The 25,594-nt window shown below is 33.5% G+C and overlaps 1 protein-coding gene across 11 annotated transcripts in view; it reads left to right on the top strand.

The window, feature by feature from the left end:
- The window catches only part of LOC106873535 (uncharacterized), a 40,769-nt gene extending 21,834 nt beyond the window's left edge, over positions 1-18,935 (top strand). For 9 of the 11 annotated variants that reach the window (XM_014920926.3, XM_014920933.3, XM_089347785.1 and 6 more), the window contains exons 2-7: positions 1,301-2,169; positions 6,623-7,012; positions 12,553-12,741; positions 13,856-13,917; positions 15,926-16,174; positions 18,254-18,913. In XM_014920926.3, coding sequence (XP_014776412.1) covers positions 1,301-2,169; positions 6,623-7,012; positions 12,553-12,741; positions 13,856-13,917; positions 15,926-16,174; positions 18,254-18,298 — 1,804 coding nt within the window. In that variant the 3' untranslated portion in view covers positions 18,299-18,913. Of the gene's footprint in view, positions 1-1,300; positions 2,170-6,622; positions 7,013-12,552; positions 12,742-13,855; positions 13,918-15,925; positions 16,175-18,253 lie in introns of all 11 variants that reach the window. The other 2 variants (XM_014920929.3, XM_089347786.1) reach the window with 2 other exon arrangements.
- Positions 18,936-25,594: the final 6,659 nt, after the last annotated feature.

The following is a 25,594-nucleotide window of genomic DNA, read 5'->3' as shown; positions in this document are numbered from 1 at the left end:
GCATTGTTATAATCGCTATACATTGGTCTTCGTGGGTAATTATAAGGCCTGGTATTTGTAAAGTGTGTAGAGGTCTTTGTTGTGAGATCTCGATGAGCAGAGAAGGTGGAATGTTTTGTCTGTGTAGATAAATTATTGGACTATCGACTCCTAACATTGATTTTAGATCCATTCTGGCTATTGGGCCATCCAGGGGTTGAAAGATCTCTGATCCCCTTTATACTATGAAACAATGAAAGAAGCACCAACCCTTTCAGTGTTTAAATGTGATTTGAGGGAGATTTGTTGCAGGCCAAGTGACCATGTCACTTCTTGTTGGTTCATATTTACTTAAGAAAGTAAGGTGTGGTTTGAGAAAGATTTGGCTTGTATTTCTTCCAGGTCAAGCAACTATGTAGAGACTTCCGAGTTGGCTCATACTTAGATAAAACAGTAGGGTGTCATTTGAGGGAGATTTGGTTGCACTCCATGGCAAGTTGATCAATTGTGTACAAGTTGCCAGTAACAATCATTGCATGTTACCTGTATTGTGTAACTTTGACTGTTGACAGCTGTAATCGTGAAGTCATGATTAAGTACATGGGAACTATACCAGTGTATATTTATATATAATTCAAACTTGCTATTAGAATATGATTGTCCATTAATTGCAATGACTGGAATGTAGTTAATAAAAATAACATAGTAAAAAAAAAAAAAAAAAAAAAATTAAGTTAATCTCTGATTAATTATGGCTATACTAGAATTTAATAGGTGAAAACAGGAGGTTTTTGCAGGCCTTATAAGACTGGCAATTGGTAATTCCAAAAGTATGACATTCTATGGAGAAAAGATTTGGTTTTGTCATTAATGAGGGTAGTGTGTAGACAGTGGCAGACTTGGTCTAAAAATATTGGTTGCCAGGAGACTGAGGCAGCCCACCCGCAACTGCAATGCTGTCATTTAATTTTTGTTTTTTGTTAAAAGTATTCTTTTCAACTGTCTATAAACATAACCAGGCTGAAATAATCAATGCATTCTTCCAGGCGTAAATAAAAAACTATCAAACTTGAGTGGATGGGCCCCTTAGATACTAACATGGGCCCCCATATATGGATTCTAATGGCTCAGGGGCCCACTTGCCTTTGGGCAAGCTGGCAACCTGGCCAGTCTGCCACTGTGTGTAGATACTATTTTAGTGAGTAAAGGAATGGAGCCATAACTGTATTGTACATTTTAAAAATCTAAATATGGATGTAATTTATTAACTTATTAGCTTATATGTTGATTTTCACAGTTGTTTCATTTTCTTTTTCTATAGCTCCAAGATGGTTGGGAAAAGGCGTAGGCAGTCAACCATTCCTATGGTTAAACAAGAAGCTAATGCTATCTTGGAAGAGTTCTTGAAGAGGCATCAAGAAAGCCTCACATCTATAACTCCAATGAACTCAGTTTACCAAAAAGTTTCAGAACTCGAAGTCTTTGAGGAGAAACCAAATTTCAAGCGCCGAGCCAGTTACAGAAAAGCATCACAAGAATCCATTTTAAGTGATGACAGTTTCCATTCAATGACAAAAACTGAAATTACTTATGAAAATACTGCTCCTCTTGCAAGCGATGAGGAATGTAGTTCGAGTATTGAGTCACCATCGTCGGCTCCTGGCTTTCTTTGTAATTCTTCTAAACTTCGGCATTCCTCAAGTAATTCATCGTCGTCTAGCTCTGATAATGACTCGAGAGTACGTCGTAAGAAGAGCTTGTTTAAACGGGCGAAAGAACGACTGAGAATGTCGTTCAACATATCGAGAAAGTTTAAAAAGATTCAAGCTGAAAAGGAGGCGAACAATGACAATGTTTTCATAAAGAAGAAAGATAAGAAAACAAAGAAGAAGGTGAAGACAAAAGATAAAGTACTGAAGGAAGTGACAACCTATACAAGGACGCACATTCGTCAATCGTCTACAATATCAGATATTCCTTGCCAAAAAACTGAGATTACCCTTCGTGAAGGGGAGATCTGGGAGTCAAAGAAAATAAAAGAGAAGAATGGTGAGTCACGTCATATTGAATCCCATCTTAGCATTAAGGAAAGTTCAGACAATTCAAGCTCGAAAGGACTGCCATCATCTCTTAATAAATTAAAATCCCTTCACAGAAATGGGAAGAAAACGCTCTCTCTTGGGAGAAAAGGTTAGTTTTTATTCATTTATTATCTCACTTTTATCACTCATCAATATATTTCATATAAATCTTATTTTGCTATATAAATCTGTGTTTTTTAATCATGACGGGTTCTGAAGAAATGGTCTGTGTCCAAGGCCTTCATAGGCCTCCCATAACCCCTGACATGTATGCAGTTCTTGAACAGTTGCAACTCCTCCCCTCGACGGGTTCTGAAAAAATGGTCTGTTCCAAGGCCTTCATAGGCTTCCCATAACCCCTGACATGTATGCAGTTCTTGAACAGTTGCAACTTCTCCCCTCCTTGTCTGCAGGAAGAACATGGATGAGGAAAACATTTCAGAGTGGTGACCTTCTGACACAGTGTGGATGATGATTAGAGAAAATCAGATGAAGCCAAAACTTGTATTCTTATTTATAGTTCTTCCTTTTTTAAATATCTCTTAGCAAACCCTGAAAATTTTTAATGAAAACTTGCAAAATAGGAAGTTGGAGCTAATTTGTTGCTCTTCTGAATAAGAAATGTCTGATTTTCTCAGTAAAAAAATATGTTTCAAGTGCTGTACATATGTATCTATTTCTCCAATATGTATATTGATGAAAAATGTACATATTGGTGAGATAACTGATAAACCTGTGCTTTCAAACAAAAATACCTTGTGGTGTTTATTTCAACTGAGTTGCACTGTCACTCCTGATATCAGATTAGAATATTACCAATGATGCTATCTACTATTTACAAATTGCATGATATAAAACTATAAGTCATAGTGGCATTTTACAGAATATGTTGTGCTTGGTTACATAAAAATGTTGTGTTTGTTTTCTGTTTGAATCAACACTGTTTCTTTTACTTGGTCATTGATACTTTGGGGATTTCTGACTTAGTTGATAAATATTATGTATGAAAATATATTTTCTCATGTAAATATATGCCTTGTTAAATCCCAAATTTAATGAGAGGAAATTCCTAATTGTTTTCCATTTTGCTCTAAATTTAGCTAAACTTTAGAAAAAAGGAATTGAAATTGTAATCATTCAGTTTGTAGGCATTTTTACCTCCATTAAGTTTTGAGTTTAAATTCAAAATTCCTTTACAATAATGACTAAATGTTTTTCACATATAACATTTATTTATTTACCAATTCCAAAATCGAATGATATAAAAATATCTTAAATTGAAGAAAGTGGATTTGGGATTTAACTGAAGATTATTTTAGCCATATAATAATGTTTACATATTTGAAGTTAGAAATTTTAGCACATCGTTTAAATTCATTGACAGAATCTGTGTTTATCAATAACTATTTCTACTAACAAACTTACAAAAAAAAACAGACGTTTATAGAAATGCTGTGTATTGTTTTAAGAAGTTTGATGTTTATTTGTAACATTGTTGAAGACCATATTTATTATTATGTTACTTGTAATTATAAAATGCACTAATCATATACAAATTCTATAATTAATTCTTAATGGTCTTTCCTTTTACCAAATTCACAAAATTTGGAAACATTAGCTTCTTTTTTTTCACTTGAGCAAATGAAATGTCTTCATTAGAAATAAAATGAACAATCCTAAAATCCTAATTGAGCACTTCTCTAAATTTTGTAAACATGGTCTTTCTTGTTTCTGTTCACCAGTAACCATTTTTCACGTGTTTTGGGTATAATATACAGTGTGTATATATATATATATATATATATATATATATATATATAGACATATGTTTGTGTTTGTGCATATATTAATGTATGTATGTATGTATATCTTATATATGTTGTTATATATGTATATACATACACACACCCTGTAAAGTAGTGTCATTTCTTAGATTAAGATTTAACTGCACAAAAATTATTGTCGTTACACACAATTCACCTTGTTAGAATGTGACTGGAAATACATAGTGCTACAAAAAAACAAAAAAAGAAAGAAAGAAAACATCTTCTGAAACCAATGTTAGGGGTTAGTCCACATTAATCCGTAAGGACCTTAGAGCCAGTTTCCCAGTTTCTCATTATAACATATTCCTTGAAAAATATTATAAATCTATTTAAATCATCTTACAGGATTCCAGTGGATGTTTGTGGCCTAGTGGTTAAAGTGTTCAGCTCATAAGTGTAAGGCCATTAGTTCAACTCCTGGATCAGGCAGCACCTTGTGTCGTTCAGTAAGACACATTAGTTTACTTTGTTCTAGTCTACTCATTTGTAATGAGCACCAGCTGAGTACTGGCGCATCATTCTTTCTGTTAAGCTGTCATAACCTGAACGTATTGCTGGGTCAGGGGTACCCCTTTGTTTTAAACTCCAGGGTGTAATTTGAGAGATATTTGGCTGCTGTTCCTAACAAGTTAAGGTAGGTTGTGGTTTGAAGGAGTTTGGGCTGCTATTTCTAGCATGTCGAGTGATGACATAGCAGTTTCTGTCTTGGCTCATTTATTAACAGTGATAGTGGCAGTGGCAGCTTCATAGCCGGGCAGTGTTTCAAACATTTCCTGTACCCTATCAAGACATTAAACTGGTGTCTATTATAATACAATAATCCCTCGCCATATCATGAGTCACCTATCACGGTTTATTATTTAAGCTTCCATCAATTCCTCCATGATGTTGTTTGGCATTTATAATAAAATAAATATATACAAATTGTAAAAATAATTTTTAAAAATATACAATACAGTACTGTTTCTACTTTGCGGATTTTCACCTATCGCTTGGTGTTTTGGAAACTAACTCCCAGGAAAGTGGAGGGATTACTGTAATGGCATAATAGTAACTTTTGTCTCGTTCTCCTTCATAAGCATAACACTGCCCACAAACACTTTACATAGACCCATTTGTAAACGGTCAAAGTGGCTCAACGTACCAGAAATAGCAGCCAAATGTCCCTCATTACACCTTACCCATCATCTTTAAAATAAAAAATGTAAAAACACTTTGCAGAACAATGTAGTCTTAGACATTCAAAAAAAAAAAAAAAAAAAAAAAGAAGGAATGCTCATGGCTGGAATGCTTTTGCTCATTGGTTTGGACTTGATGCTAAATGGCAATAAACACTACTGCAACTATAGTTATGTCTGGCTTCATTACCACCAATATCATTGAGTCAACGTATAACCTTCAGCATTGCTAGAAATAACTGTCAAATCTCTGAATCTCTGTCACCCAAATCACACCTTACTATTTTCTGTTTTTCCTTCAAAACAAAGAAAAGAAGGTACATTGGTTACAAAACCAGAACAATAAGAAATTATTGGATAATCGTGACTAGAAATACTGATTATTCATCTGTCCAATCAGGTCAGAATTTGTAACAAACAGCAACAACAACAACATTAAAAGCATATTTTATCTCCAGTTACTCCGTGATTGAAATTCAAATCCATCAGTAAGAAATGCTGTATAAACTTTTACACAGTCATTTAGATAATTTATTCATGACACCTGTTTTTTTTTTTTAATTTAGACACTTGGCTCTGTTCGTAAAATGTCAGCCAATTTAAAAGAAGAGTCAAAGAGAATCATAGGTCAAGTTTTTGACTGTCATTCAATAATTTTTTCAAAGAGTAGTTTTTGATAAATCATTATGAAACGTAATTCATTTACAATAGTAGTCCTGCTTCTGTTAAATTACTTTGGAATAAATATTTTAATCTACTTTTTCACATACAAATATATCTGTGACAAAATTCCTGTTTCATCTGAGTTCTATAATACCACTTCTGTTTTTGAAACAGAATAGTACTGTATGTAGTATATGCATTTCTCTAACCCCAACAAGGTGCAGTTTTTGATACACAGCAACACTGATCTGACACTTAGGCATTATGTGTAAAAAGTATGTTGTTAGGCCTGATGTGTTTCTGGCTGGGTGAATGGGATGGATAACTTTTACAAAGTATATAAGATTAAAGAGAACCAGGCACATTAAAACATTCTATGTGCTAAAAATGACATTACAAATAGGATGCCCTTATATAAATATTTATATTTGTCTACGTGTGTGTATATAAGCATATGTGTATGCGTTTTATGTTTAAATTCAGAAAGTAATTATTCTATATTATAAATGATAATGAGACTATTGATATAACTTGTCCATTTAATCAAGAAAATAAATTGGATGCATTCCTATGCTACCTGTTGTATTAGCTATATTACTGTGCTACCTGTTGCATTAATATATCATAAGAGGCCTAAAATAATAAGCACAAGCACACATGCTTCTGGTTTTTTTCAAATGAAATTTATTCTATTGACATGCAAGATTTTGATAAACATGTTTACACATTTACAAACATGCATTGATAAAGTTATATACCCATTCACTACCAAATTCTCTGCATTGAACATCTTACAATTAAATGAAAAAGCTCAACCACTAGTACTACTACTACTACTACTACAACAACAACTACTACCACTATTACTACCACCATATTTTTATTGATTGAACAGAAAGCACTGAGCAGAAGGATATTATTCAAAACATCCATCGCCGAACAGCATCTGAAGGCAATGATAAAGCTATACATGTAATCAAAGAAGAAAGTAAGGATAATAAAGATAGCACTACCACAAATGTTCTCAATGAGATTATAGCATTAGAAAATGAAACTGGGAACGACTATCCACTTATTGAGACTTCGGCTCCACGAAAAAATTTGCATCTGAACATTAATCCAGTTTTTACCAGTGATCTTCCAGATCGAGGAAATTTTGAATTTAAGGCTGAACACGTTGAGAAAGTAACGACTGTTTGTACACCAGATGGTCTGACTCAACGCAGATCATCTGTTGAGCATTATGAGCATCTCAGTGACTGTGATAATACTGAAGTTAATAATGGTAAGTTATCGTCCAGGAAGTATTTCAAGCTAAAATTTTCTTTATCGAAAATCATTGGAAGCTTACAAACTTTCCATATTAAAAAAAAATAAATAAATAGAAAAAGAAAAAAAAAGCACCTTGCTTACAAGTGCTACAAGAGCATGATGACCTCTTTAACGATTGTTCTTTCAGGGCTTACAGTTAGTTTAGTGAAAATAATAATACAATATATATATATTTTAATTTTTACTTTCTTTTAAATTTAATTCTTAACTGCTGTACATTACATAGATCATAGCAAAGGCCACATAAATTAATGTAAGCCTCTGTTATGACCTATGGAAATGTAATACTAAAAATTCACTGCTTCTTGCTTGATTTCAACTGATTATCATTTTAATATTTAAGTTTCTCATACTTTGCATGAATGTATTTGTATCTCTATATATATGTATATATATATATATATATATATATATGTAGATATGCATACATATTTTGTATTCTCTTACTGCTCTGTCTAATGTACTTTTTGGGAAAGCTGTTGAAATATTTTTGATACTGTTTGGGTTATTTAAAAGCACATGCACGCTTGCAATTCCTCACTACAACGCATAATCATGTTTATGATCGGTTATAAATTATGCAGCATGCATGTGTGTATATAGGTGTATATATACATATGTTTTAGAATAAACTCTGAAGCAATCTCTTAACCCTTTAGCATTGATTACTCTGTCAAAATGTAATGCTTATTTATTCGCAATATTTTGAATTAATCATGCATTAATCTTGTAGCTTCAAAATTTCAATGATGTGATTATTTTTAGAATGACATTGTAAGGTATGTTTGAGAGGCCAGATCTAGCCAATTTGAAAGCAAAATAGGTAAAATATTTGGACCTTATATGACCAATTTAAATACTAAAGGGTCAAATTAGTAAAAATAAAACCTTTTTAAAAAATCAAAATTAAGTGCACCCTATGTGTCCTGTTCATGTAATTGTTTTATCAAACCCTAGCTTGTCCCAACTACTATGGGCCTGGCTATCTCTGAAAACACTAGTTCAGATTAAATGACTTGATAGTATCATGAATATTTCTACATCTCAGTTTCTGTTTCTCTGTCTTTCTCAAACTAAAATAATGTATTTTATGTACTCACTCATCACTCATTGTCTTCATCAGTACTACACAGCTGGTAAATGGTTTTTTTTTTTCATTCTTATAGTTAAGCTATGTATTTATCTTTTGTTGCACCTCTCGTATATGTTGTTGTTGTCTTTATTAACTTACTAGTTTATTGGCAAGCAATATATAAAGGTGGTGGTTTGACTCAACCAGGTACAATCACAAAGGACAAAATGTTTTGAATGTTTTGCAGTATTTAGTTACTAAATTTTATGTTCTTATTTTGAGTACTTTTGAGTTTGACTTTGTCTTTTGTCCTTCTGGGGTTAATGAAGTTAATAAACACACTGAATTGACTGCGGGGACTTTTGATTTTTGTTTAAAATCAGTGAAGAAATAAGGTCCAACATTCTGTGAATGAAATCTATGAGTTGATTTTAATCCCAAAGTAATGGTGAATCAATTCCCAATGTCATTGTTCTCAGAGAAAGGCATGAACATCACACAATCACTTTTTTTTATTATATTGACAGTTAAAATATTTAGTTTCTTTCCTGTGATGATGATGATGATGATTAAAATGGCCAAGATAGCAGCATACCAACTGATCCAGTTTAATGTCTCACTATTAGTTCGTCTGTTGTTGCCAATGGTGACCAAGGACATCACATGGAGAAGAGGACAGGTCATGGTGTGTCTGGCTGTGGCCAATTAGTCCAATGTGTGCTTGGAAGGCTCTGCAACAGATCAGGCCCTAGTGGTCTGCTGCGACTGAAGGCAAGGAATTGGCCCTGAACTTGCACACTTGTGTCCCTACAATCTTGTTCAGTTTGTAGGAGGTAGCACCCCTATTGATGCAACTTCACCTGGCAGGGTGGTCAGTGTCTGGGTTGATCTCAAAGCTCTTCAGTGAGGCTTTGAGTGTATCCTTGAAGTCCTTTTTCTGTCCACCTTACGTGCACTTACCTTCTACTAATTTTCTGTAAAACAGTCTCACCACTAAGCTCTATTTCTTTATCTCCCTAGGGTTAAGAACTAATATACATATTTCTGTTTAATTGACTAAATCATACTCTTTCAAAAAAAAAAAAAAAGGTTTATTATTTAAAGTAATTTATTTAGCAATCATTTATTGTTGCCATTATTTTATTAAATACAAGATGGTGAGCTGGCAGGAGTCTTAGCATGGTGGGTAAAATGATTGACAATATTTTGTCTGTCTTTATGTTCTGAGTTCAAATTCCACCGAGGTCAACTTTGCCTTTCATCTTTTGGGGTTGACAAAATAAGTGTAATTGTGTACTGGGGTTGATGTAAATGACTTACTCCCTCCTGCAACATTACTGGCCTTGTGCCAGAATCTGAAACTCTTATTTCATTAGACAAGGTGGCAAGCTGGTTGGGTTGTTAGAGCCCTAGAAAAATTGCTTCTGGCTCCTTACATTGTGAGTTTAAAATCTACTGAGGCCAACTTTGCCTTTCATCTCTCTGTAGCAATAAAATAAAGTAGCAGTGAAATATGAGGAGCCGATGGCATTAGCTAATTCCTTCCTTTCAGAATTGTTTGCTTTTTTTTACCAAATCGGAAGCAATTATTTTATTAGATAAGGCCACTGGATTAGCAGATTTGTTACAGTATGAAATCATCATCATGTAATGTCTTTTTTCCATGCTGGTTGGATGGTTTGACTGGAGCTGCACCATTTTCCATAGTCTGTTTTGGCCCGGTTTCTACAGCTGGATGCCCTTCCTAACACCAGCCACTTTATGGAGTATACTGGATGCTGTTTACATGGCATCAACACATACTAACATTATCGGTTCACTCTCACCTAGATCAGCTTTGCGTTTCATCCTCTCGAGGTTGACAAAATAAAATATCAATCAAATACTGGGATTAATTTAATTGACTAAGCCTCTCCTCCTAAATTTCAGCTCTTTGCTTATATTAGAAACAATTATTTTATTACATGTTATTGTTTCAAACACAGGTCTATTGCCTAACAGAAGGGGAGTGGTAGTTGTGATGTTCATGCTCTTTCTAACGTAATAGTGATGTAAGTGAAGTGAAATGGTTTCAAGTGAAATTTCATTTCTGACTTGGTTTGTCAAGAAATTATCAAACTACAATCGTTTTATTTTAAGCTCTGACGATTTCTGTACTGATAAGATAGCATAGAGTGTATAAATCATTCTATTAGGTAAGTGGTGGGGAACAAACGTGCGATTTTTGAGATAACAGGGAAATGGTGTTAGTGGGGTGAGAGTAGATATGTTTACTGGCTTGTATTCGCTGTCATTTTCGATTTTCTACATCAAAATTACTAAAGAGACCAATACAAGAATTATGATAGTGATATGTTATAAACTTGTTGAAAGGTTTTCCAAAACTAAGTCGTAATTATATTTTTAAATCTACACAAATATAAAATGAGTCCCTTGCTGGTCAGAAAATTACTTAGATTTTTTTACAGAGGGAGGAAATGGGTAGTTTGGCATCAATGTTTTCCCTTTGTTTAAAATGTAGCAGTTCCTTTTGAGGACAATAAAATATGCTGCTCACAATTGATATATATATATATATATGTGTGTGTGTGTGTGTGTGTGTGTGTATACAGGGTGACTCAAAAGTAGGTTTACAGTTATCACATAGGCACTTTAAATCTCTTTTAAAACAGTTTATTACATTTAAATTTCTATCTTACAATCATATTGTTTATTGCACATCTTAAACAGACAATGTTTAATCTCTCAGATGCTCAAAATATCCTCTTTCAACATTCCAACATTCTTCAAACCTCTTTAGAACACTCTGACACACAGTGCAACACAAATTCCGATCTCCATCAATTTCAGTGAATGCCTCAGAAATATAATCTTTTAATTCATTTACTGTTTTGAAATTCTTCTCATAAACCTTGTCTTTACACCATCCTCAAAAAAGAAATCCATTGGTGTCAGATCAGGTGAACGTGGTGGCCATTCAATGCTGCCCTGTCTTCCAAACCAACACTGTGGAAAGGCTTGGTTAAGGTAGTCCCTTACTGTCAACACATAATGTGGAGGTGCTCCATCTTGCTAAATAATGGTTTCATGTTGTTTTATAATTAAGATCTAAACTGTTAATATATGAATGTGAAAGAGATAGTTGAATAATTGTAAACCTACTTTTGGGCCACCCTCTCTCTCTCTCTCTCTCTCTCTGTCTATATATATATATATATATATATACATACATATATATATATCTTTTGTTCCCCAGCACTGCTCGACAACTGGTGTTGATGTGTTTACATCCTCATAAGTTAGCAGTTTGGCAAAAGAAATCAATAAAATAATTACCAGACTTTAAAAATATGAGTACTGGAGTAGTCAATTCATTCAACTAAAATCCTTCAAGGCAGTGCCCCAGCATGGCCACAGCTTGATATATATTGCATGTGGTAAAATTGGTTATTGTTTCACATCATTTTCTCCGGTTTGTTGATATATATTTAGGTATCTCAGTGAAAACTTGTTATAGTTTTAATTGTATAGTCTCTCTCTCTCTCTCACACACACACACACACCTGTGAACTGGCATGATTCTTAGAATATTAGATGAAGTGCCTTGCAGTGATACTGGTGCCAAGGTGTAAGACTCCCACCTTCCATAGGACACTATTTGGCATGTAGAAGGGTGTCTTGCATGCATGGCCAATTGCTCATCCTCCTTGAAAATACTTGCCCTGGTTTGTGGCTTGGAAGACTTTTACAAGTTGAGATACTCAGACTTTCTATAAGAAACAAAATGGCATAGATGATGTATATATGTATGTGAAGGCACATAGCTCAGTGGTTAGAGCATTGAGCTTACAATCGTGAGGTTGTGAGTTCAAATCCTGGACTGGGCTGTGTGTTGTGTTCTTGAACAAGACACTTTATTTCACATTGCTCCAGTTCACTCAGCTGTAGAAATGAGTTGTGATGTCACTGGTGCCAAGCTGCATCGGCCTTTGCCTTTCCCTTGGATAACATTGGTGGCGTGGAGAGGGGAGACCGGTATGCATGGACGACTGCTGGTCTTCCATAAACAACCTTGCCTGGACATGTGCCTCAGAGGGTAACTTTCTAGGTGCAATCCCATGGTCAGTCATGACTGAAGGGTGTCACCCATATATATGTATATATATATATCATCATCATCATCATCGTCGTTTAACGTCCGCTTTCCATGCTAGCATGGGTTGGACGATTTGACTGAGGACTGGTGAAACCGGATGGCAACACCAGGCTCCATATATATATATATATATGTACACATACATATACATCTTGCTCAAATTATATAAATAGTGAATGGTGTGGGGTGTTTGTTTTGATGTATTTTATGTTAAAAACTCAAATTTTAATGAATGTATTTTCCCCATTTTTCTTGTTATAAACAGATAGAGAACTTGATGAAATTGATGGTGCTGTCGGTGGAGTTATGTCTTCTGAACCTAGCGATGAGCAATCGAAAACTGATATGTTTAAACGAGTGGCTGATAAACTGATGACTCTCGCTGATACACAGACATCAGCATCTGATTCAGAAGGTGCTTGTGCTAGACCACGTCCAATTGATGGAATCCAATGTAATTATTGTCTTTTTTACTTCTCAGTTCAAGTTCTTACATTCTGGCACAAGCAATTAATTTGATTATGATTCGTCATGTGTTTATGTTACATTCAAACTAAATTACCCAAAATTTTAATGTATCTGTTTCATGTTACATCTGTCATCACAATATTCGAATTAGTTGTTAATTTATATTGTGTAAAACAAAACTCAATCAATATGATTACAATTTCTGTTTTTTTTTTTTATCGAACTTATTAACATCAAATTTGAATGAAAAACTTATTATTTAACTCTAATATATGCCTATGTATGCATAATTTGAATTTCCATCTCAAATATTTAAACTCCTAAAAATTAATCAAATGTGCACCTCCATTACTATATTTGATCGTCAACTACTTTCTAAGAGTTTCTTTTCTAAAAATTCAAAGTAAAGATATTAAAGTATGATTATTAATATTGTTTTTATTATTATTGCTGTTGTTGTTATTGCTATTATTATTATTATTATTATTATTATTATTATTATTATTAATGATGGCAGTGAGCTGGCAGAATCGTTAACATTCTGGGCAAAATGCTTAGTCTGTCTTTATGTTCTGACTTCAAAATTCTGCTGAGAGCGACTTTGCCTTTCATCCTCCTGGAGTCAGTAAAATAAGTTGATGTAATTGACTATCCCCTTCCCCCCCAGATATCAGGCCTTGTGCTTGAAAGGAAGAAAGGATTATTACCATTACTAAGGCGGTGAGCTGGCAGAATCATTAGCACGCCAAGAAAAATGCTTAGTGGCATTTAATCCATCTTTATGTTCTGAGTTCAAATTCTGCTGAGGCCAACTTTGCCTTTCATCCTTTTGGGGTCGATGAAATGAGTACCAGTTATGCACTGGGGTCAACAAATAAAGTAGCTGCCAAGTACTAGAATCAGTGATATCAACTAACTCTATCCTCAAAAATTGCTAGCCATGTGCCAAAATTTGAAGCAATTATTATTATGACAGCATTAAAAATATTAATAATAATAAAAATAATAATAATAATAGCAATAATAATAATAATAATAATAATAGTGATGATAAGGATAAACATGGATGAAATTATATACAAATTACAATTATTTTACAGCACCAGAACTGAGTGACTTAGAGAAAGAACTTGTGGAGTACATTCTTTCTATAAAAACCTCTGTAAGTTGTGCCTACCCTAATTAAAAATCTAAATATTAATCATTTTAAATATGAAAAGTAAATGATCTATAATTCATTATAAAAATGTTAATTTAAAGCTCAAAATTCATTGAAATTCAGTAGGTGGCTAATATTTTGATGTAAGACAGGCACAATTTTCTGTATCTTTCAACCTTGTTATTTTATGTCTGCTTTCAATGCTGGTATGGGTTGCTCTCCTCAATGGATCAGCTGACTGCATCTTGCTTATAAGTTCCACTTTTGGCTTGGTTTCCTAACAGCACCCACTTTGCAGAGTGTATGGGGCATGCATTTTATTGTGACCCCTTGCATTAGAAAAGCTTTAGTTGTTTTTAACAAAACAAAGGGGTCCTTCCAGCCCTATACTTAACTGAATGTACTAGGTGCAATTTTATTGTGACACCAGCACACCAGAAGACAGGGGTGAGAGAGTGATGGATTGTAAGAGATGGATACATGGTGGGAGTGGATGATGGATGTTGATACCAAATGGCCAGGGTATAGAAAGTATAGGTAGTGTATGGGGTGTATACAAATCTGATGAGGATGTTTAAGTATATCCCACAAGATAGGCAAGGGAAGGGAGGACTGTTGGAAATAAAAATCTAACAAGTTCAACAGAATCCCTAGTGATATTGGATGCAATATGTAGCGAACGTTAGAGATTCACTGCTATCCTTAGTCACATTGGTAGCATAATACAATGAGAAGAGAGATGACTGTGGGAGTATGAGTGTTAGAGGTTATAATAATAATGTTATGGGCAATAGAGACTGGGTGATAGTGGCAGGAATGATAGACAAAGGAGTGATAAAAGGAATGTGTAACGTGTGTGTATATGTGTGTGCATCATGGCTCTGTGGTTAAGAAGCTTGTTTCCCAACCACATGGTTTCAGGTTCAGTCCCACTGTATTATATATTGGGCAAGTGTCTTGTATGATAATTCTGGGCTGAGCAAAGTTTTGTAAGTGAATTTCATTGACAGAAACTGAAAAGAAGCCTGGTGTGTGTGTGTTAATGTTTCCTTGTTTTTGACATTGTGTCATAGTTGTAAAATAAGTGTTACTGTCACCCAAACAGTGCCCTTCATTTCCAGTTTTCTATGTAGATGTGTCTGGGAAATATCTGACTGAAAACTGGTGAGGGTTAGTGACAGGAAGGGCATCTGGCTGTAGAAAATCTGTCTCAACAAATTCCGTCTGAGCCATATAACCATGAGAAAGTGGAAGCTGAAAACCTACAAAAGTTATTTTCTTATGTCCAGCTTTGAAATGCATTAAATGTCTATGCCTATATAAATGTCCGTTGTGCTATAAAGGCATAATAAATTCTACATTTTACTCATTGACATACCAGTTGTTACAGCTGTAAATTATAAAAGGAAAAAATTGAAGAAAGAAGCAAAGATAATGAAATACACTGTCATTCTGCTGATATTATATGTATTTGTATAGGTGCAGGAGTGGCTGTGTGGTAAGTAGTTTGCTTACCAGCCACATGATTCCGGGTTAAGTCCCACTGCGTAGCACCTTGGGCAAGTGTTTTCTACTATAGCCTCGGACCGACCAAAGCCTTGTGAGTGGATTTGGTAGACGGAAACTGAAAGAAGCCATATATATATATATATATATATATATATATATATATATATATATATATAGGTGTGTGTGTGTGTCTGTATTTGTCCCCCACCATCGCTTGACAATCGATGGTGGCATGTCTATGTCCCTGTAACTTAGCAGTTCAGCAAAAGAAGCTGATAGAATAAGTACTAGGCTTACAAAGAATAAGTCCTGGGGTTGATTTGTTCGACTAAAGGCGGTGCTCCAGCATGGCCGCAGTCAAATGACTGAAACAAATATATACTAAACTGCTTAGTCATTAGAACTTGAATATCTTTTTACTTTTTATGTTGTTTATTTTTAATTTAGAATTTACTTTTAAGAAAAAAAGAAATTATAAAAAGTGAAATGTATTGTTTTGCAGAGTCAGTTCCCAAGTGAAGCTGTCATAGACATACTTAAACAACTTACCTATCAGAATTTCAAAGAGACTTTTGAAGCATACTCTAAAGACAAGAGTGGATTACAAGAGGTGGCAGCTCTCTTCTTCCTTTCCAAGGCAGCTATCAACCTTGTTGGACCTTTTCGTGCAATGGCTTCCCAGATAAAAGAACTAACTCTGCGATACTTTGAGGATAAGTGTGCAGCATTCATTGTGGAGAAAGGTGGTTGGGTACGTATGTTTAGTCTTTGTTGGAATATTTTAAAGATGTTTGACATTTTCACCTCATAAATATCATTTTATCATGATGCTGTTTGATAAGGAGAGGACTGACGGCTTGATGGGGACACTGGGGTTGGAGGAATCAGTGGAACGGCTAACAAGGGCGAATGGAGTGTGGTGGTATGGGCATATGTTGGGGAGGGATGAGGAGCATGTTCTGAAGAAGATGCTAGAGTTTTAGGACAGCGACAGCTAGGTTGACCAAGAAAAATGTGGAGGGGACTGGTGGAGGAGGAGATTGGGAGGGTTGGTTTGAGAAGGAAGGATGCCCAACACTGGGCGAGATGGTGTGAGGGCGGTTGGTATGGCATTGAGGTAGATCCAACCACCCTTGTTAACAGGGTCAAAACCCGGATTTAAAATGATGGATGATGATGAAATATCATAGTAGTCAGTACTAAGGTATAACCACAGAGATTTTTTCTTGTTTGAATTATTTCTATATTCTATATATTGCTTCTAAATCATATATGTTTGACTGAAGACAATTAAACTGGGTATAAAGGAGCATAGTTTGTAATGTATTGGTGAGATAGGGTTAAACATTGTGCTATCAATTATTCTGCATCTTTTTAATTAGCATGTGAAGCACTGTGTTAGAGTGTCAGATCAGTTAAATGTGATGTGATAGTGATTGTGAAGGTAAGGTGCTAAGCTGGCAGAATCATTAACACACCAGGTAAAATGCTCATCTGCATTTCATCTGTCTTTATGTTCTGAGTTCAAATTTCACTGAGGTCGACTTTGCCTTTCACTCTTTTGGGGTTTATTAAATAAGAACCAGTGGAGCGGTGGTGTCGATGTTATCAACTATCGCCCTCCTTGAAATTGCTGGCCTCTTGCCAAAATTTGAAATCGATACGAATTGCCAAGGTACATAGCTATGTGGTTAGGGTGTTGCACTCACAGTTGCAAGACCATGGTTTCAATTCTCATACTGGGTGGTATGTTGCGTTCTCGAGTAAAACACTTCATCCAACATTGCCCCAGCCCACTCAACAATCTCAGTCACTTATCACCATGGAAGCCAGGTGACTGACCCTATGAGTCCTTGGGGACTTGGGATAGTAAATATCCAGAGGTTAACAAGGATGGTGATATTAATATCCTTTTTACATTTGGAGAGAAAATACTGATTTCTGTTTTTGATTTTTTGGTGCCGTAAAGAGCAATAAAATATGTACCAGTCAAATTAGTTGACTTGTACTATCCTAAAATATATTTATAAGTACCAATGTTAAAAGTCACTATTTTATAATTATAAAACACAATAGAATGTTCAAAACTGGAATATTATATTAACAGCATCATCATATTTTATTTTTGACTTCCATTCCTCCTGGGTCAGTAAAATAGATAAGTATCTTTCACATGTTGATGATAGATTCTGTTAATTATTGTTGAAAGTCACATTTACTGCTCTTCCCATTTTCTACCACTTGACTGTGAGTCAGGCAAATTGAATATGACAGAATTATTTTATGTACCATGCCAAGAGGTACATGTTATCTTTAGTAATATAATTTGATTTTGAAATCGCTTGGTGAAAATGTTTATTTCACCAAATGATTTATTTAATAAACATCAGATATGCTTTGTACCCTACAGAAACTGTAGGATTTACTCAGAAATGTTGCAGGCTCTTCTTTTGAATCTGTTGCAATGTTGGAAACTCTTCCGTATAATCAGGAGGGATTTCAGGGACACAAGCGTTTTGCCCTTTAGCTTATATGCTTCACCTGAATGAGGCAGCAAAGGACTGAATTAGTCTTCACCTGCAGAAGGGTTCCACCTGCAGTTTCTTATCAACCACAGCTACCTCAAGCTGGTTTCGATTGTTATGCCTATCTCCTTAGTGGCTTTCTTCAGTTGTTTGGGTTTCAGACCAGTCTTCTGCAGGAAAAAGTGCACCAACCCTTTTTCCTGCAGTAACTAACTTCAATAGGGGATGGATTAGTAGTTCAGTATTTGGACCATGCATATGTTTTTATTTATTTATTTACTTATTTACTTATTTTCTGCCCACAGGATTCAGTTCTCGAAGACACAGATGAAGAACCTAAAGGAGAGTGATATAATTATGTGACAGGGTAATGACTGTGTTAACAAATATTTAGCTTAACTGATCTCACATAGCTTCATCAGATTTTTCACTGAGTTGTGGGACTTTGCACAAACCCAGCTGTGAATGAAAAGGAAGCAGGAACGAATTCCTCTTAACAAAAACATCACTGCCACAATTATTTGTTTGGAAGGGAAGTTACCTCATAAAAGTGGTAATATTGCTTGCTGATCATGCAAGTTTAATGGCTGGATGTTTAAAATTCTGGAAAAAAAATGCAATTTATTTTAATTGATAACATTCAAAAGAAAAAGCATACATGAAGAGGGGAGGGAAAATAATTTAAATTCCAGTGAAAGTTATCGCTTTCAGGATTATTTTCCATACACTGCCATTTATCTCCCCATCCTGAACAGTGCTGATTACAAGAGAAGAAGGAAGGAAAATGCACAAAGAAACTAAGTTATTTGTGAAAACGAGTGGGAATAATTTTGTATAGAAAATGTATAATGAATTTTTGTTCATTTCATTTTTTTTTTCTTTGATTGAATGTTGGAACAGTGATCTAGTTTTCTGTCAAATTTAGAGCCAATTTTGCAATGACATTTATAAGAAAAACAAATAAACACTAGCCAAATAAGAAACAAATTGATTGCCTAACTTTATATATATATATATTATATATATATAATATATATATATATAAATATATATATATATATAAATATATATATATATATATATATATATATATATATATATATATATATATATATATATATATATAAATATATATAAATATATATAAATATATATATATATATATATATATATATATATATATATATATATATATATATATATTACAAATAGTAATAGCCTTTAATTATGCTTTAGAATGCATCAAATGATAAACATAAGTATTTATTTTACATTTTCATGAAAAGAAACATTCCAATTATTGTAAAATGAAAATGTGTTCTAAAATGAAAATCCCTTACTTTGATTGAGTTTTTATTTATTTAATTTTATTTAAAATATATTTTGGCATTAGTATATTTATAAGCTAAATGTTTAGTACAATTTCAAAAATAATCATTTAAGTATGTTGTCATTAATTAATGTTTTTAACACCATAGTTACTGGCAGCATTTGTTATAGCTGCTGCCTGTAGATGTAATTTGTTTTTTAATTACATTAACAGTAAAAAAAAAAAAAAATTACATTTCAATTAAGCCAGTTTCAAATTTGTTTCTTTTATTATTATTATTTTTAAAAAGTTGATTCCACTGAACATAAATAAATTCATGAAAGAATATTAAATAATTTATATACAGCCACAATTATATATTTGTTGAAAGAAAAAATATTGTTTAAAATAATATTTAATAATACATGGTGATTATATTTCTGTGTATTGAAAATGTGAACGATTGAGGATTTCCATTTTTACTCATTTTCAGAACTACATTGGCTGTATTTTCAGTCTTCTTCGGGTGTAGCTCTCATTTATATTCCTAGCAGAGATGGAAGTTGCAAAATTTTTATCATAACCATATACTATTTCTATCACAATTTTAACACAGTGGTGTAATGGCTGATGGGGTGGGGGTGTGAACTGATAGGAAGATTAATGCATATGGTCCCATTCCTTAATTTAAAACAATTCAAATTCTCCAACAGCTTAACTTTACTACCTTTCATCCTTTAATATTATCACTGCACATAAGGCAGCGAACTGGCAGAATCGTCAGCACCCTGGGTGAAATGCTTAGTGGCGTTTTGTCCACCCTTTCCAGTCTGAGTTCAAACTCTGCCATGGTTGACTTTGCCTTTCATCCTTTTGGAGTCGTTAAAATAAGTTCCAGTCGAGTACTAGGGTTGATGTGAATTGACTAAGCCCCTCCCCCAAAACTTGCTGGTTTTGTCCCAAAATTTGAAACTAATTTTCATCACTACACACATATGCGTGTGTGTGTATGTTCATTTGTATTACACTGAATATATTATATATATATATATATACATATATATATATATATATATATATATATATATATATATATATATATATATATATATATATATATATCGAAATGTCTAGATAGAATAGAGACAGCTGATGAAGGGATATTCCAAGTGGCTTTCCGTTTTCCTATGTGTTCGTTCCGTTGTCTGTAGTTTATTGTTCTAACGTCCTGTACCCTGATATGCATGTATATACACATGTAGATGTAAGTATGTACATATATGTGTGTATACATGTATATATATTCTTTGTATTATATATATATATATATATATATATATATATATTTTCAATGTAATACAAATGACCAGATCACTATTCTGTGTCAACATGGTGAAAATCTAAAAATGTATCTTTAAAAGTACACCACAAGAAAATAGATAATGAACATACAAAGTTGGAATATCAGTTTCATGCTGGAATGAAAAATGGAAGTTTTAGATGTTTTCTCTTTTCTCCTTGAAAAAAATAAAAGTACAAGAAAAGTAGAAACAAGGTACCTGTATGATAGATGATGGACATATCAGAGTAACTGAAAGTGGAACAGAGACTACACACAAACACACACACATATTTACTGTTCCATTGTAGGTAGGATCAACAGAAAAACTGCTTCGTCCAGTGAGAGATAAATATCATTTAATACAATTTACAAAAGAGCTGCTAATAGTTTCATGCTGTTGTGATACAATAATTTGGCTGATTTATATAACATGCTATGTATCTCTAAGAGATCTTTCAGGTTCAGTGCATATTGTTAGATGTATTTAAAAAACCAGGATGCTGGTCTATGGAAAAACATAAGGGGAAAAAATGAGAAGAAAATCACAAAGAAGGTTGATGCAAAAAAGTGTACCTCTACGGCATAAAACTATTAGTAGCTCTTTTCTAAATTGTGTATATTAAATGATATAGATATATATATATATATATATATATATATATATATATATATATATATATATATATATATATATATTTATTTGTGTGTGTATGCTTTGTGTCTAATGAGACATCAGCATTCTAGTGCAAGTAACAAATTAGGATATGTCTGAAGATGGTTTGCAAATCAGCCAATCAAAATATTTTACATATAAATCTGAATTCATATGTAAATAGACCCAGAATAATTTTGACAATATTTATATATGACACTATTTTAGAAACCCCATCATGAAATTATTCTTGGCTATTTTACAGCTTGCTGATATAACAATTTGTTTATATTAATAAGCCAATTAGATAAAAAAAAAATTAAAAAATTGAAATTAAAATATATTCATTTTGCTGCTAGGATAATTCTATATTTAATTGATTTAACCAATTCCAGTAAATTTTTGAAAAACTATTCATATTTTTTTTCCTCAGTCATTTCAAGAAAGACAACTTTAAGTTGAAAGTCAAAAAAAAAAAAAAAATGGGATGGGACTTTGAAAAAAATTTCAAATTTGTATGTGAGTGTTTGTGTGTATATTCTTATGTGTGAATGCTCAAAAAGGCTCAAAAACAAAACTTAAAGAAAGAAAGCATCGGAAATGATAATATAAATTATTGACCATATTTATCATCATTTTGCTGGTTTGGTTATTTTTCAAATGGGGTGCTATCAGCAGTGTCTTAAGCATGTCATGGAGTTAGATTATAGATTTTTACCATTGATTTTGATTTCATACTCATTTAAACTAAGCAATGCCTCAAGAGAAGATATATAATATTCATGTTCCATTATATACTGCTAGGGGGTGGGCATGGCGCTCACTTCCGTTGTGTCTCTTGTACTACTCGTTTTCCCTTCTGTAGGACTATTTTCTTTGGGAAAAAAAAAATTATTATTTATGAATGAAAAGTCATGTTTTCAAATATATTCTGAATTTTAAGCATTAGCTTTGTATGTTGTTAGTGAAGGAAAGCTTTCTTTTTTTTCTTTTTCTCCGGCCTCAACATTTGAGTAAGAAAACAACATAAATGCTTCAGGTGAGATAAGTGTCTTCTAAAGTTTAGATAAATTAAGGTATATGTAATGAATTTATTATTATTATTATTATTATTATTAATATTAATTAGATGGCAAGCTGGCAGAGTCGTTAGCATGCTGGATGAAATGCCTAAAAATATTTTGCCCATTGCTATGTTCTGAGTTCAAGTTCTGCCAAGGTCGACTTTGCCTTTCATCCTTTCGGGGTCGATAAATTAACTACCAATGAAATACTGGGGCTGGTGTAATCAACTAGCTCCTCCTACAAAAAAAAAATTTTTTAGGCCTTGTGCCTATATAGTAGAAAGGATTATTATTATTATTATTAAGGCGGTGAGCTAGCCGAATCGTTAGCACACTGGACACATGTTTAACAGCATTTCATGTCTTTACACCATGAGTTCAAATGCTGCCGAGGTTGACTTTGCCTTTCATCCTTTCAGGGTTGATAAAATAAAGTACCAGTTGAGCACTCAGGTCGATGTAATCAACTTACCCTCTCCCCCCAAATTGCTGGCCTGGTGCCAAAATTTGAAACCCTTATTATATAATTCTGCCGAGGTCAACTTTGTCTTTCATCCTTTAGTGGGGGCAATAAATTAGGTTCCAGTCAAATACTGGGAGTCAGTGGAATCGACTAGTCCCTTCCCTCATTAATTTCAAGCCTTGTGTTTATGGTAGAAACGATTATTATTATTAGTTATTCTGGTAATTAGCTGGCAGAATTGTTAAAGCGTTAGACGAAATGCTTAACTGCATTTCCCCCAAGTTCTGATTTCAAATCCAGCTTTGCCTATCGTCCTTTTTTGAGGATCAATAAAATAAATACAAGTTGAGCAGTGGGGTTAATATAATTATCTAGCACTCTCCTCCAAAATTTCAGGCCCTGTGCCTATAGTAGAAACAAGTTATTACTACTACTATTATTATTATTAAGGTGGTGAGCTAGTAGAATTGTTAGCATGCCGGGCGAAATGCTTGGCGGTATTTCGTCTGCCTGTACGTTCCGAGTTCAAATTCCACTGAGGTTGACTTTGCCTTTCATCTTTTCGGGGTTGATAAATTAAGTACCAGTTGCATACTGGGGTTGATCTAATTGACTGGGCCCTCTCCCCCAAAATTTCGGGCCGTGTGCCTAGAGTAGGAAAGAATAAGTATTTGGAAGTGTATGCATAGCTTTACTGAGGAGGTCTAATAAGATCAAAACATGTCCAGAGTTGTCTCCTGTATTTGCCAGAATGAGAAAAATTTTCAAGATTGATGTAATGCTGTTTTCCATACTGCATAGATATTTCTAAATATGTCATCCTTTTGTGGCTCGATAAAATTAGTACCAGTTACGCACTGGTGTCGATCTAATCGACTTAATCCCTTCCCCCAAATTCGAGGCCTTGAGCTTCCAGTAGAAAGGATTATTATTATTATTATTATTATTATTATTATTAAGGTGGTGAATGGGCAGAATCGTTAGCATGTTCTGAATTCAAATTCTGCTGAGGTCAACTTTGCCTTTCATCCTTTTGGGGGTCGATAACCAAAGTACCAGTGAAACACCGAAGTTGATTTAATCAACTAGTCCCCTCCCCCGAAATTTCAGGCCTTGTGCCATTTGTAGAAAGGGTTAGTATTATTATTGTTATTATTGAGTGAGAGAGCAACGCACGACATAAAGGTGACTCTAGGGTACAAATATACAAATCCCTATATACCCATCATGCCTACACATCTGATAAGGGTACGCAAGGCACATGCATCTACCTATCTGGTGTCTTATCGTGATGGGCATATCGGGCCTTGTATATTTGTACCTTAGCCCCACTTATTATTATTATTATTATTATTATTATAATTTTGGCTGAATTGTTAAATTGCCAGAAAAAATGCTTTGCAAGTGGGGTTTTTTTTTTTTTTCTGGCTTTTTACATTCTGAGTTCAAATCCTGCCAAGGTTAACTTTGCCTTTCATCCTTTCAGGGGTTGATAAAATAAAGTACCAGTCAAATACTGGATTGATAGTATTGATTAACCACCTCTTCTCTCAAAACTGCTGGCTTTGTGCCGAAATTAGAAATCAATATTCATTTTGTATTCATTGAAAATTTCAATCAGTATCTATTTTTTTTTCTATACATTGATTAATCAAATGAATATTTTTTCTTGGTTATAATAGTAATATTTAAAATATGATTTTTCAATTAATTGTAATGTTTCTTTTTTTTTTTTAAGAAATAAGTTTCAAAAGAAATGAACTGTAATTTTTAATTGTCACAAATATTCTAATATTTTGTCTTACCAATTAAATATTTTTAGTTAATTATCTTGATGTGTATATTTTATGTGTGTGTTTGTGTATTTGTATGTCAGTATGTGTGTGTATGTATGTGCTTGTGTGTGTATAATATACATACATACATATATACATATATATATATAATGTTATTAGGGATAAAAATCCAAATTTACAGGTAAAAACTCAATTAAATTCAATTTATTAAAAATTAAAATTGCTTTTACTTATTAATTTTTCTATATGTGATAGTGGATTTTCATCGATGAGTTCATGAACCTTGGTTCTTTTCCCTAAAACTATATATATATAGCAATGTTAATTCTCTAAATGAAGTATTAACAGTAACTGCACGATAAAGTGTAGTATATTGCCACTTAAGTGTGGCTGACCCCTAGGGGTGGATGTTACTAAAAGCAACAGTAACATCCACCCCTAGGGGTCAGCCACACTTAAGTGGCAATATACTACACTTTATATATATATATATATATATATATATATATATATATATACATGATATAAAGTATATTTATATGATATAGAAATAAGATATATATATAAATTATATGTATGTATGTATGTATATGAAATCTACAACTAATTTTATAGGTATTTATATACCAGCTCAGATTGTTTTTTTTTTTCTGTTTTAAACCTGGAAAAATGCAGCACACACATACACGCACGCATAACACACACACACATACACAGAGTACAATGGCTGTGAGGTTTAATACTGGGCTGCTGACAACTTAGACATGTGTTCGAATGTGACTTTGTACACCAAATCAAGGTAGATAACTCTGCTTGACCGCCAGTAGATAAGCGAGAGAGTGTGCAGTTTACTTTCGATGTTGCTGCCACGTTTAACAAGTGTACTCATCATATATCACAAATGGTAGGGATTGCTCCGACCAAACATACTAGCAAGAGTGAAAAATAAATGTAAAGCTATATAACACTTGCTGGATTGTAATAAATTTCAAATGTGGTGGTGTATCTGCAGACTATTTT

The sequence above is a fragment of the Octopus bimaculoides genome, chromosome 2 (genome assembly GCF_046866305.1).
Source record: "Octopus bimaculoides isolate indiv1 chromosome 2, ASM4686630v1, whole genome shotgun sequence".
Lineage (NCBI taxonomy): Eukaryota > Metazoa > Mollusca > Cephalopoda > Octopoda > Octopodidae > Octopus > Octopus bimaculoides.
The sequence above is the reverse complement of the archived record's forward strand: the minus strand, read 5'-3'. Positions and strand labels throughout refer to the sequence as shown.